Source organism: Lotus japonicus, chromosome 2, assembly GCF_012489685.1.
Source record: "Lotus japonicus ecotype B-129 chromosome 2, LjGifu_v1.2".
NCBI lineage: Eukaryota > Viridiplantae > Streptophyta > Magnoliopsida > Fabales > Fabaceae > Lotus > Lotus japonicus.
In genome coordinates, this window is record NC_080042.1 from 62,950,330 (window position 1) to 62,964,634 (window position 14,305).

Sequence of the window (14,305 nt, forward strand, 5' to 3'; positions counted from 1 at the left end):
TGGGAATACAACAGAATGAAGATGAAGGCAAGAAGGAGATGAAATTGAACCCAACACAGATATGCAGAACATAATAGGAAGACATGAAATTGAAAAAAAACAATATCATTAATTTTTTGAAAATTACAGAGAACATAAAAGTAAATTTTTACAGAGAAAAAAAAATTCATGGAAGCTCGAATCTTGTAGTGCATGTGTGAAAAGTGACCTCCTTTCCTCCGATCACGTGGAAAAGGAACCACATTAGCTCCGATCTGGTGGAAAAGGAACCACCTCCGATTTGCTCCGATCTGGTGAAGTTGATGACGGGTAGTGATGGGGATGTCGGATTTGATGGAAAAGGAAGCTCCTTTGCGAGCTCAAAGCCTTTGAGCGTATGAAACAAGGGCTATGGGGGCGGAAGGTGGCTGTTTGGTGGCGGTGGTGGCCGGTTGGGGGCGGATTTGTGGCCGGTTGAGGGCTTAGGCCAGAGAGACAGAAGAAGTGAGGGAGAGAGGATTTGAACCCATAAGTCAGAGGAGGAAGAAGAAGTGACAGAGAGAGGAAGAGAAGAAGAAGAAGAAGTTTAGAAGAAAAGAGGAAGAAGACATGAACGGAAGAAAAAGCAGATTGAGAGCGTGAGAGGAAGGGGTGAATGGAGGCTAGGGTTTCATCAACAGGTTGGGGGATTTGATTTTATAGCTGGTGACCGGTTCACCCGGTCATCCACCCGTTGGGACCGGTTCCAGACCGGTTTTGACCGGCTGGAGCCGGTTTTAAGACGGGTTTGGGTAAAAGTGACCGGTTTGACCGGTTTTTAATATTAAAATTGAATTATTGATTTAATATTTTAATTTAAATTAAAAATTGATGAAAATTAAAATTATTTTTAAATTAGATTACTTCAAAAAAGAATTATTGTTATAAATATTAATAACATTGATTTAATATTAAATTTTAAATCTAAAATGAGTGAAAATATATATTATAAATTAATGTTGTATGGTGGGACACGGGTGAGACCCTTGAAATAGTAATTTAAGAAACCATGGGTTGGAGCAAAATCTGCTTCAGTTCCTTAGGAGTTCCTTAAGTCTGATGTGTCAATACGGGCCCACAGAAATAGTGTAGAATATTGCTGAATAGTGTGTAAGAAACCAAATAAGAAACTTTAGCATTGGAGTTGCTCTTAGTTCTTAGCACTATTCATGTGGGCCCGTATTGCCACATGTGTTTAAGCAACTCTCAAGCAATTTTGCTCCAACCATGAGTTCTTAGTTCTTAGTTCTTACCACTATTCATTTGGTCTCACCAACCACATTATTTATACTTTTTATATTCATAAAGTAATAAAACAAAACTCATAAAGTAATAAAGTAGTTTGGATGAGAGAGAAATAATTAATATTTTAAGCTAAAACTCAAAAAGCAAAACTCCTTATATAAGAACTGAGTTCTTATTTTTAAGAACTAAGGAGTCCATGTCAACACCTCCAATGGTAAAGTTCTTAGTTCTTAACTCCAAAATAAGAAATAAGAATATTGCATTGGAGATGCTCTAATATGCATTTACGTGCATAATATTGGAATTTTCTTAATAAATTTTAATTAAGTTAAATGTCTTTGTGATAAGAAGTTAGATGATGTTTTAAATATTGAAAAATTTTCAATAGTTTTAGGGTTTGTTTGATTACTATTAAATTTAAATCGTTGAAATAGAGGAATAAGAAAACTCATTTGACCTGAAATGTTTTTAAAAAGTAGTCTTAAATTTTTTTTTAAAAAATTATGTGTATATATAATTACCATGCACCAAAATGTGGATTGCCAATGTTCCCGTTCAAACACAATTATCCATGAAATATATGGATTTGACTTTTTTAAAGTGAGTAGACTCATTTTACTAGGTAAAGTATATATGCATCACAAACCATTAATATTAAAAGTAATTATTTACTTTGAAAAAGTCAATAAAATAAGTTTACTCATTTTAGAGGAGTCACACCCGAAGTATATTACCTATGTACATCTTTGATTTTTCTTTTGTTAAAGAAAAAAAGAAGAGAAAAGAGGTAAAAAAAACCCCCAAACTAGAAAAATAGTAAAATAAAAATGGTGTAGTTAATGGAAAATTAAAAAACAGCCTGGTACTACATTGTTACATATATGGCCATGACAAAGATGGCTGGCTGAATTTCCTCTTTCTAAACAAACCTTTCAAAAATAGAACTCCCCTCTAATTTATATAACTAACTTCCACCACAAAGGGGCACTAGGGGAATAGAGGAGGAAAAAAAAACCAAAGCCTTTTTTCATCCTTTGGTTTTTTGTTGTTCATATTTTTTTCTCTCTGCTGAAGAAGATCATCATGGCTTCCAAGGCTCTCCTCTCATTCCTCCTCATCATTTCCTCTGTACACCTTTGTCTCTCTCAGAGCAATTCTGGTGGTGTCAATCTAGAGCAGCTTCTTCCAGGTCTTGGACAAGCTGCAGTGGTGCAAGATGCAAAATGCATGCAGAAGCTGCTTCCTTGCCAACCATTTTTGAAATCCCCAAACAACCCTCCTCCTTCCTGCTGTGTTCCCTTGAATGAGATGGCAACCAATGAGGTAGATTGTCTTTGTAGTGTTATGAACAATCCTCAGCTGCTCCTGTCGATCAATGTTTCTAAGGAAGATGCCATGAAGCTCCCTGGGGCTTGTGATATAGAAGTTGATATTTCTAAGTGCAACAGCACAGGTAACAAGAATTAATTTGTTGAGTCTCTTTATTTTTTATTGATTTACATTAACATTAATCTCCAAGAAAAATACTATTCAAGTGGGAAAATGTAATTACAAAAGGGAGATAATTTTTTATTTAATCATGAATCATTTTTTAATTAATTAGAAGAACAATGAATAGGGCGTTTGGATTGACAAAGTACACCCTAATTCCCGGTGCTACATTTTGTGGCTTTTTTCGAGAAGTTAATGTGTGATTGTGAACCGCAAAACAAAAAAACTCAGGAAACAAATAGGACAATCGATTTCAATTTTCTTTGTCCTATTTTTTCATGTCATGATTGACATCCTAAATGTATTAAGAATTGTGGTCTTCCTATTGTGTTTTGCTTTATAATTGCAAATCATGTTGGATGGTGGAAATAAACCGTATTTCAAACCACAAATATCATTCTGAAACAATCTTGTTGGTGAATAGAACCTCTGAGCGAGACAAAACTTTCTATACAAGTATTTAATGCGGGTGTCACAGGGACTCAAATGCAAGACATTTTTTTCATGTGATTGGTAAAAAATTTAATATATGTTGGAAATTGAATGGTTGGTTGAAGTGATATATCTTTGATTCTCATAAACAAAGTCTTGAATTCAAGTCTTGCATATGGGAAAAATCTTCGTTGGGAGAGGTGTACTTTCCTCGCTTGAACATGATTGTAGAGGATACTTGTCCTTTTTGACAAAAAAAAAAATAATGGTTTTGTGAATATTAGTTCATGTTGTCCAACTTTCACTATATACCTTCCTATGATTTTAGAATCTCTTGGAATTATTCTTCTATTTATAAGTGGTATCACAGGAATATGCAATAATCCAAACCATTGCATGATATCCTAATCACATGATATCCTTATCAACTGAGAAGTTGCATTTATACCATCATGTTCCGTTGCATAAAGTAGAAGACATTCAAGTTGCAACAATCTTAGTATGGTTGAAGAATCTACATTGCTAATAAAATCAGTTTCTCTAAGAAAACATATAGATGAGCTTTTCATATAGTTTGGGAAGTCACTTTTCCATTCCTCCAATTTCTTGTATTCTAGAATGTTTCTTGGGTTATCCAGGAATTGCAATTTGGATTAGGAGAAGTCCAATATCTTTGTTCTTCAAACTTCACATTTGCATTGCATGTAATAAAATATCACATTGATTAAGAATGTGTAAACAAGTGCAATATAAGTATAAAAACACATGTTTGCTTCAAAAATTTCGTTCAAGATATTGTTATTGGAAGGAATATTTATTGGGTTGTTTAGAAATTGTAGTCATATTAATTATTAAGTGAAGTATAATTTGTTAATAACATATCTATATATTTGTCATTTCACATTTACATTGCGCAAGAATGATCAGATTCTTACTTTCAACTTGTTTTGTTTCTTTTCATAGCAGGAGCAAGCTCATCAACTCAAGGTAAATCATCAAACCCTTATGCTCTCATGTCCCCAGCTCAAGATATTTTAATTTGCACATTTGAAACTTTGAAAAATTGAAATTTAATTAAAAAATAGTAAACAAAAAAATTGGACTTAAGTTTATTAATATAGACTTTCAAATTTCACATTTTGCATTTGCTTTGCTTGGGAGTTCTAACTGTTTTTTGTTTTTTCCCATTGCAGATTCAAGCTCATCATCACAAGGTAAATAATCGCCCACCCATATGTTTTCCTTGTACCCATAGGAGATGACACTTAGAACACAAATGGAAAACCTGATGCTATAAATCTTCTTATAAGTCTAGGTCCCATACTTAACTTGTGGATCTAATACAAGCTTAAACCCGTGATAACAAAATTACATGCGAGCAACCTTACCGTTGCTCCAAGGCTTGACCTCACACTTTGAACACATAAAAGATTTAAATATATGAATTTTATTCAATGAGTTAAAAAAAACCTGGACTAAAGCCATCTATTAAGAAGCTTTGAAGTTGAAATGTTAGTAACCAAATCTCATATCTTTATTGCTTGTAGATGATACCACAGTTCCTGATGAAGAAACTTCTGAAGATTCAACAAGTTCAACAAACATGATTTCTCCATATGGAATCATGTCTCTTGGTGTTCCTGGCTTTGTTGCTTTGTCGACTGCTCTAGTATTTTCTTCGTACTAGGCTTAGATAATATGTCAAAGTGGGAATCACTTGGCATATGGTCAAAGAGTGTCTGCATATAAGAGTTTCTTTGTCACTGAAGCTTCACTTTTGTGGCTTTTAAGTGGATTTTGATTTCATGATTGCAAAATGAGTGAAGAACATGTTTTTAGAACTATCAATAGTGCAATACATTTTGAATTTTAATTTTGCAGTGGCAGATATTTAGCGCCACTAACTGACTGACCAAGGCTAACTTATTAAGTATATTTTATTTTGGAATATTATATTGTCTTTAATTTTTAATCTTGAAGTATGTACTTAACTACGTATATATATATAACCAATTTTATTTAACTTTTTTACTAAATGACTCTGTCAGTGAAAGAAAATGTCTTCCTTATTATTGATTTTAATTATTGCTGATATCTCTTATATAGCAGATAACCAGAAGAAGAGTCTTTCTGATAAAAAGGTCTGAATAACACAAATAATTATACGGATAAATGAAATAATACTTTGGGGGATTTTGTTTCAAACAGAGGAGTACAATGTGTTGACTTAATAGTTAATATAATTGCTATATAGCAAATATATATAACGGATCACCAAGGCATAATGGCAAAAAGCTATCTTAAGCTCCAATAGGAGAGACTCTATAACAAAGCTCTATAACATTTCTTGCATGCTTGGTAGTGGCGTATTTTGAAAAGGAAAATGCTAAAGTCACTATGCGAAAAGCAAGAAATCAGAAACTGAAGTTAACCTCACTTCCTTTCCATAATTTCTTTCAAATAACATTGTTAACTTTGTCATGTGGGCATTTCTTGCTTTTTTTTCTCCATAACATATGGAGGTGCTGAAAAAGTCAAATGATCATTTCAACAATAATCAAAACCTTTTTAGTAGGCTAAAACTATAAATATATTTACTTCATCCACTCGTGTACGTTAACAAAAAGTTATGCATTAACATATAGACAAGTTGAATTTTCAAGTGTGAGTTTAGAGTTAGACACTCACATTTTTAAGAATGTGCTACTTAAATGCAATATAAAAAATGTGACTCATAAATACAAAAATGTGATCCATACATACAGTCCCTTAAGGCTTAAGGTTTAGAGTAAAGATGTGGTGGTCGCCTTTGTTAGTTATTATTGTAGGTGCTATTGTTTTAGGCTCCCAACTAGTACTTTTACCCGTGCATCGCACGGAGGATATTCATTTTTTTTTGTGTGTATTTCTTTTAAGTCTATGAGTTCTTTTAAAAGATATTTTAGGGATTAAAATAGCTAAATTTATTTTGGATATATGAAATCATAAATTTGTATGTTTTTTTTGTGTTGAAAGTTTGTTTTTGTTTTTTTGAGTAGCTATTTTACTTTTCTCTTTTGTACTTGTTTTTCTAAATGCTCGATTGATAGTTTTTCGATATCTATTAAATAGTCTATTCCATGGAGTTAAAGTTATGTGCTAAAAATAGCCATTGAATGTTTTTTTTTTTCAATTAGAATAATTACTTTGTGAATAAAATTAAAAGTGTATCGTTGTACATTTCCTGTAAAAAATCGTATTCGACATTGCGAAAGATTTCTTTATACCATAATATCAATCTTTCAAATTCTCACATTAAAGTGTATTTAGCTTTCCTTTTTATTTGAAATTATATAAATTTAAAATGGACAAAACAAAAAAATAACCATAAAGACCAATTACTTAAAGAACCTTGCGTTCGTAATTCCTTTTTATTTTTTATTTTTCATTTTTCACTTTATGCTTTTTATTTAAACATTTAGAAATACTACACCTTTTTTAATTCGGAATTCAACAATATGAATTTAATTTTAAAACAATCAACTTTCATTTTTTAGGATTAGTATATTTTATAAATTCTAAATAATTAATCATGTGTTTTGAAATTCCTAACTGATATTAATCACATATTAACCGCTAATTGTAGTGCAAATATTTTTTTCCTTTAATTAATTGTTAAGGAAGATATTTTTTTGTATCGTCATTATGAGCATGAATGTGTTGTGTGGTGTTTAAATTATAAAACCAACATTAAAAATTATTTTGCATTGATATCAAATTTATGTTAAAACTATGAGTTTAATTTCTATGCACCGACGGTGCAAAGTTTTTTTAAACTGTCAACCAATCAGATATTAAGAATGTACCACGTCAATTAATGAAATTAAAAACTTGATTAATAATTGAAATTTCTAAATGATATTAATCACATATTAACCACTAATTTTCCTCTGTAACAAAAAAAAATCACATATTAACCACTAAATTTTTCAATAAACACATATCAATCACATGTAACTGAAATAATTGTACTGAAAAGATTTTTTTTTTCCTTCATGGAAAAAAAGATTTTTTCCATTAATTAATTATTAAGGATGATATTTTTTTATTTCCATTATGAGCATGAATGTGTTGTGTGGTTTTTAAATTATATAACCAACATTAACTTTTTTTTTTGCATTGATATCAATTTGTTTTCAAATTTATGTTAAAACTATCACTTTTTAGGATTAATATATTCTATAAATCGTGATGAATGTCTTTTATTGGTACATCGGTAAAATAAATTGCATCATCCAGGGATTGATATATGACCTCTCTCACCACAGCCCATATGTGCCCTTGCTCTTACCACTTGAGCTATCATTGGGGGACTGTGAGGAATGCGTCTGTTTATATTTTGTAAAAGCGCAATCATTTTGATCCCTATGGAGATGGGTTGTACATCTTTATCATTTTAATGGATATGCACCGGTGTAAAACTATTTTACATTGACATTCAATCAATGTTTGCCACACAAGAGAGAGTTACATTCATTTTTTATTTTAATTAAAATAAAAACATATTTGCTTATTTTGCAGAACTCAATTGGATGTTAGTGCATATCAATTAAATTCTTATTTATTTGTGATTTTTACCCCTATTTAGTAAATGCTACATCATTTAATTTTTGTTCTATGGTAGTGATGTCCCTGACCACAAATGTATTATTTTTTACCTTAGAGGGATACGTGATGTCTACACCAGTTTTTAAATGCATTTGTGCTGCTACCCATAAAAAAATAATTTACATGTGCCTGTATAATAATTCAGTCATTATTAAATAAATGAAAACAATAGATAAAAATCCATCTTTACCATAGAGACCATAGATAAATAATAGAAATAAAAGCTAAGAATTAATGAAATGCTAACTTTAAAGAAGAAGGCTGGATTCAAATATGTAAAATTGGATAGAAATATACAAATGATACAAAAAAATATTCTCTTCCTAAGCTACTAAGTACTAACTAAGTCCAAACTGAAATGTTATCTTTCTTGACACACTCACTCATTGAAAAAGACTAACCGAAACAGAACTTGTAAGGAACTCTTAATAGGGTTGAATACTCCTCTCCACAGTTTGCAAAGTATCATAAACAAATAAGATAAAGATGCACTTTGCTTAATCACCCTTCCATTCGACTGATTGCCTTCAGATTTGTTCATTCTAATTATAGTCCAAACCTAGCAAACATGTTCTGCAAACAAACAGTTGAATCTCAGAAATTGAAGTAGAAAATAAAAAAAGGAATTAGAAAATGTTCCTCCATCCACACCAATCATCTGATCAAGCGCGCGCCACTTTAAACTGAGATCATATTGGCTTTAACAAATAGACAAAAAATGAATAACTACATGTTGATCTTATAAGATAAAGTATTTGAGACATGTCTCGTTTTGCCAACCATGTTGGCTTACAAATGAGACAGGTTCTTATGCATTAGCCACTGTTCAATACACTCAGTACGGTAAACATGCCTGCAACGGAGGGATCCGATATCATCTCATTCATTAGAGTCTTATAAAACCCTTTGCACATGCATTGCAGAAGGACAAAGAAATCACAACCTATCATATTAACTGGTTTAAATGAATATTTCTTCTATTTCAGAAGTTTCATCATGGAAGATTGAACATCAATTGCACTTCACTTCAACCTGGTTGAATAAAAGGGAGGATTTCAGCTTTGAGGCATGGAATTGTGAATCGGTACATGACACATTCCACGACATTGGAAAAATAAAACGAAACCAAAAGAAGAAACAATGGAAAAATAAAAGATACTCTTTTTTGAAACCAAAACTTGACTTGCAAGGACTCTAATCCAGCTCATAGCTCAACTCTTTTCTATGCTTTTCATTAGGATATGGACACTGCTTCAAATAGCTGAAAAGAAGAAGTTCAAGAAATGCAAAATTAAATAAAAAAAACTAAGCAACCAAACATATTACGTTACAGAGAATTAGTATCAGCTAAAAATATTGTGCAATGAAGACAGTGATATGGAAGCTTTTCTCTTATAAATTAAAAAGTCCCTTATGTGATTTTCATTTAAACCCATAATGAGAACCATATTAAGTGATCTCAATGGGAAAAACAATAAGTTGTAGTTCACTCAAGATTAGATGGAGATTTCTTCTTATAATAAAGAATTGATTTCAATGTATAAGACAACAGTGCAAACTTAATCTGCTAAATATTACATACATGTGCAACCATGATAATTCTGCTAAATATATAATCAACCTGATTACAACTGATAGCTTTAGTGATTGGATATCCTAAGCCCACAAAAGAAAGAAAGTTGAGAAAACATGAAAACTTGATACAATTTATAGTTTTTCTATATCTTGGTACACTTTACAGCTTTGTGAAGTTGGATATACCTGCAGTCCATGAAATATTTCCTGCATTGAAAGCTTAGGAGCAACATCCACAAACCCAGCCTCCTCACAAAAGTGTCAGAAAAGCATGTTTTTGGAGCGTAATCAGTGGACCAAGATTCTTGACCATAAGAGATGGATAAGGTAGTTAATAAAGAAGTTTACCTGATAAACTCCAGGACCCCCACTTCCTGATCATCTCCACTTGTGTTCATTGCATACAGCAGAGGAGCGGAACATGTATAAAACGATAGTAAGGGAAAATAGGTTTTTTTAATGAGATAATAGAAAAATAAATATAGAAGTAAATGGCATTACCTAAAGGCACAAAGATGTAAATCAAAGAAACAGAAAGCAAACCTTTTTGTCCAGCGAAATCTTGCCATTAAACATTCATCCACCATTGTTTGGTCTTACTCCGACAACTCCACCTGTCTCAGCGTCAAGTACGAAATGAGATCAAATGTAACCATAACACATAACATGCACCAAAACAACACCAACACATGATTTCTCATCAACATGAATAATATATATCAGAACTAACTAAAAGGCAGGGAGAAAAAGAGACATCCTTAAACAATCAGACTTCAGAGAGAATGGAAGGAGTGAGGAGTTTGTATTTGGGTGCTTCAGTGATAAGCTTGTCATAGCTGGCTTGATCCTTTTTCTTTCCCTTGCTCAGATGGAAAAGCTAAGGTTTGCTTACAGGAAAGGGAAGTTAAAACGACCATTTTAATGTCTCTTTTAACAACTTGGTCAAATTTTTTCTCACTTCATTTTAACCCATAATATCAATAATTATGACATCTTCAACGTACTAAAAGATTTTAAAACCCAAAATTGGTGTTTTCAATTAAATCAATTGTTGTTCAACAGGTTATCAAAAGTTAGACTATAATCAACTGATAAGCTTTCAAAACACAAGTATTGAAGGTAGGTAATCGCCATAATCAAGGAGACTGGCTCGTCATGAAGCTTATTAACCTTATCCTCAGGCTCCTTTTCTTCACTTTCATTAACAGGGCTTTCCTTGTTTCCATCTGCTGCCTCTTTTTCCTCGACTGCAGGCTTCTCATCACCCAAATTCTTTTTAGCATCATTCACCACTTCCTCAGTCACCCTAAAACATAATATAAAAAGGAAAGAGCGTGTAAACAATTGACTACCAATTGAAAGCCAAACAATATTCCACAGGAATCATGCTCTAAACTTTATAATTACTATTAAAATTATGGAAACAGATTAGCTTACTGAGTAATTTCATCAGACTGTGTTCCCCAGTTACCACGTCCAACACCTTCACGTTTGAACCCACTTCTGCAAGAGGAACAATCTCAACATAGATTGATATAAAGTTGAAAGAATGAAATTATTTGTAATAAGGAATTGATGTTACCCTCGTTCGGTGCCACTATGGCGTTCAAATGTTCTCCGTGGCGTCCATCTTCACCTTCTCGTTGGACGGCTGCGAAGGTGTTAGAGACCATGGATGAGAAGGAGGTGGAAAACGGGCTATGTTATTAAAAGTGCTGCAAGAATGAAAACGGTTAAACGGACGACTCGAGAAGGTGGAAATATGAAAATGGAAGGAAAACCAAAACGTCAAGTAGATCAAGATTGCTGGTCGATTTCAAAGGTCTAGATTTGATCCTTAACTTATAACTTATTGTAAATCAACGGTTGAGATTGAATCTAAATGAAATAAAAGACATTTTGACTAAAATAACCATGACCAAACTTCATAGTCTTTGAAATTATTTATTAATTGACAGATTTACCCCCAAGGCTGCAAAAACTCTCCCTTTATATAGTTTATAGATAGATAGATATCATTCCAACAAATTGTATCAAAGACATCAAGTATTAATTTGGATGTAGTGGTTAGGTATGTTATGTGGGCTTTGGACCGGTGTATGGAGTAGAATGTTTGACTATTTGTTTTTGGTCTCGTTACAACCAATATCTCTTTTTACTTCCATGCAAAACTCTGAGCTCAGAACGAGTCTCCAATTCTATTTCGAGTTTCTTCTCCTCTTTTATGAGTTTCTCCGCATCATTTAGCCACTCCACAACATCATTGACTTTTTCCGTTTCTTTTGTCGCGTCAACATGTTCCAGCACAAGATCTCGGTTTGAAATTAGCTTCTCCTTTTCAATGCCCAATTTTTTAAAGACTGTTCAAGACAAAATTGCATACATTGCTCGCCATATAACTCCTGCAGCTGCATCGACGACGATCGACACATGAAGTAAACTTACGATAGTGTAGGAATCCATTGAAGCAAAAATATATATCGTGAAAAGTAATCATTTTGACAAGTAGTGTTTTTATGCAACAAATGAAAACAAAATGAATCAATTAAAGTGCAAGATAAAAAAAGGAACAAACCAAAGAAAATGCATATATAATTATGAACAATGTAAATATGTGTGTGTGCATATATAAATATATGTGTGTTCCTGTATGATAGCTTAAGTTGATAGAATAATGACATTTAAATGATTTTTACTAACGGTTTTGTGTTTCTCCACCGTTAGAAATCTTTGTGTTAATGGCCATTGATATCCTTTTAACCTCCTTGGCTACGTTACTCCTTGGCTACGTTACTAAGTGTTCAATGGTTTTAAAACTATCTTTTTATATATAAAGCTATTGGAAGGAAATGCTTTGTAGGATTATAGTACAAGATATACGGCCATATTGTAAGAAAGAGTTTAGAAATATGATCATGATCGAGCCTTTCTTTTTCCCTTCTGATTCTGAGCATTATTGTAGAGACTCCAGCATGTGTAGGTTCTGAGTGCACAATACCTTACATGCGACTGCGTTAACCTTGGGGAGCAAACCCGGCAATAGATTGCACCGGAGGTCTGTCGAAATTTTGCTTTCAAGGCAAGTGGTTCGTCCACGACGCAGTCTTCCTTCCTACTATTTCCAACAATTTGAAAGCAAAATTTTGTTCGTGCCGATGGCGATGATGCTACTGCTAAAAAAAAGTTAGGAAAAGAGAGGCAAATCGCTTAAAAGATAAGTATCTATATTCTCTATGCCTTTTTGTTTATGCTAACAATGTCGAATGTTATTAGAATTCAATTATCTACATTTTGGGTGTTTTGGTGGACTCTATTTATCGATTTTTATAAAGAAGTGATATTCATATTTTTTCTTACATGAGAATTTTGGTAGTGCTTGTTTTTCCTAATAATAATAAAAAAAATTGATTGATGTCATATTGCTTAGTTCTGACATGTATGATAATATGTGAATGAAAACTATTTTAAATGTTTATTATATTCCTAATATAGTTTCTAATGAAATTTGTGAAAATTCACTAAGGAGTGTACAATGGTTTTCTCATACTTGAAATTCATTAAACTGTGGGGGTATTTGACGAAAGTAGAAATACCATATCTTAAAGATTTTTGGAGGTAAGGGTACTTGTTGTATTGGTTATGCTCATGATGGTGTTGCCTATAAATTTTTGAGATTGAAGATGATATTATTTTTGAATCTAGAGATCTTCAGTTTTATGAATGATATATTCGTGCTTGTGTTTATGGTTCACAAGAAGCAATTTGAGTTACTAGCAACAATACTTACAATAGAGAGTATGATTACATGTCAGATTTTTGTTGTTAAGAAATTGATTAAAAATCGTTTGGTTCTCTTTGAGTATGTTAGAAGTGAACGAAGTCTTGTTGATCGTCTTGCTAAAGGATTGACAAGAAAGTTGTCTTGGATAAGTCGAGGAGGATGAACCTTAAGCCCTGACAAAGAGGAAAATATGGTGGATACCCATTTGTTGGTCAAACTAAGCCGTATGATTACTTGTATGCATTACATTTTCATCCTTATGACGAGAGGTAATGCTATTTTTTATAGACACATAGCTAACCGCGACAGTTCTTTCGAGATGCATCTAATGTATCTATTATAAAGTGCTTTTGAGATGCACTTGATGGTTTTTGAAAGAAATACATAGCCAATTTTGGTGGTGCTATTGAGACGCACTTGATGTATTCGAGATAAAGTGCTTTATAGACGCACTTGATATAATTATAAAGATACATAGCCATTTGTGGTGGTGCTATTGAGACGCACTTGATGTATCATGACAAAGTGTTATTGAGACGCACTTGATGTATAAAGACAAAGTGCTTTTGAGACGCACTGGATGTGTATGTGATAAAGTCTTTTTGAGATACACTTGATGTGTTTGAAGAGATACATAGGGATCTTCGATATGCTATTGAGAAGCACCTGTTATATCTATGTAATAAAGTGCTTTTGAGACGCACTTGATATATTTTGAAATAGATTATAAATAAAGTTTATTCAAAGCTGCAAAAGTGCTATGTGAGATGCACTTAAATGCTTATAAGACACATTTGAAATCTATGTGAATAAATATGTGAGTGGAGATGGTAAAAGCCGTTGTCTATGAAAGACTTGAGAAATCTTTCTAAAACACTCACATGTATCCCAAGGTTCGGAAAATGACTTTAATACTCTATCGCGAAGCCTCTACATTTTAAAGTTATGGTGTGTGCAGTGGGGGTTCCAACCAAGTCAAACTAGTTCAAGATTCGTTCACTTTTTTGACAAAAGTTGTTGCCTCACTTCACTACGTGTTAATTCAATCCTTTGGACATTAACACTTAAGCACAAAAAATTAACTTTCTTTGCTCAGAATTCTTAAAAATCATTTAC

The 14,305-nt window shown here is 32.6% G+C and overlaps 1 protein-coding gene across 2 annotated transcripts; it reads left to right on the forward strand.

The window, feature by feature from the left end:
• Positions 1-2,246: 2,246 nt before the first annotated feature.
• On the forward strand, positions 2,247-5,198 carry LOC130738774 (non-specific lipid transfer protein GPI-anchored 3-like). Of its 2 annotated transcripts, none has more exons than XM_057590920.1 (4): positions 2,247-2,716; positions 4,150-4,173; positions 4,380-4,400; positions 4,734-5,198. In XM_057590920.1, exons 1-4 carry the CDS (start codon positions 2,347-2,349, stop codon positions 4,871-4,873), a joined length of 555 nt encoding a protein of 184 aa, XP_057446903.1. In that variant the 5' UTR covers positions 2,247-2,346; the 3' UTR covers positions 4,874-5,198. The 2 variants fall into 2 exon arrangements, with proteins under 2 accessions (XP_057446903.1, XP_057446904.1); XM_057590921.1 differs by having other exon boundaries at positions 4,153-4,173; positions 4,734-5,193.
• Positions 5,199-14,305: the final 9,107 nt, after the last annotated feature.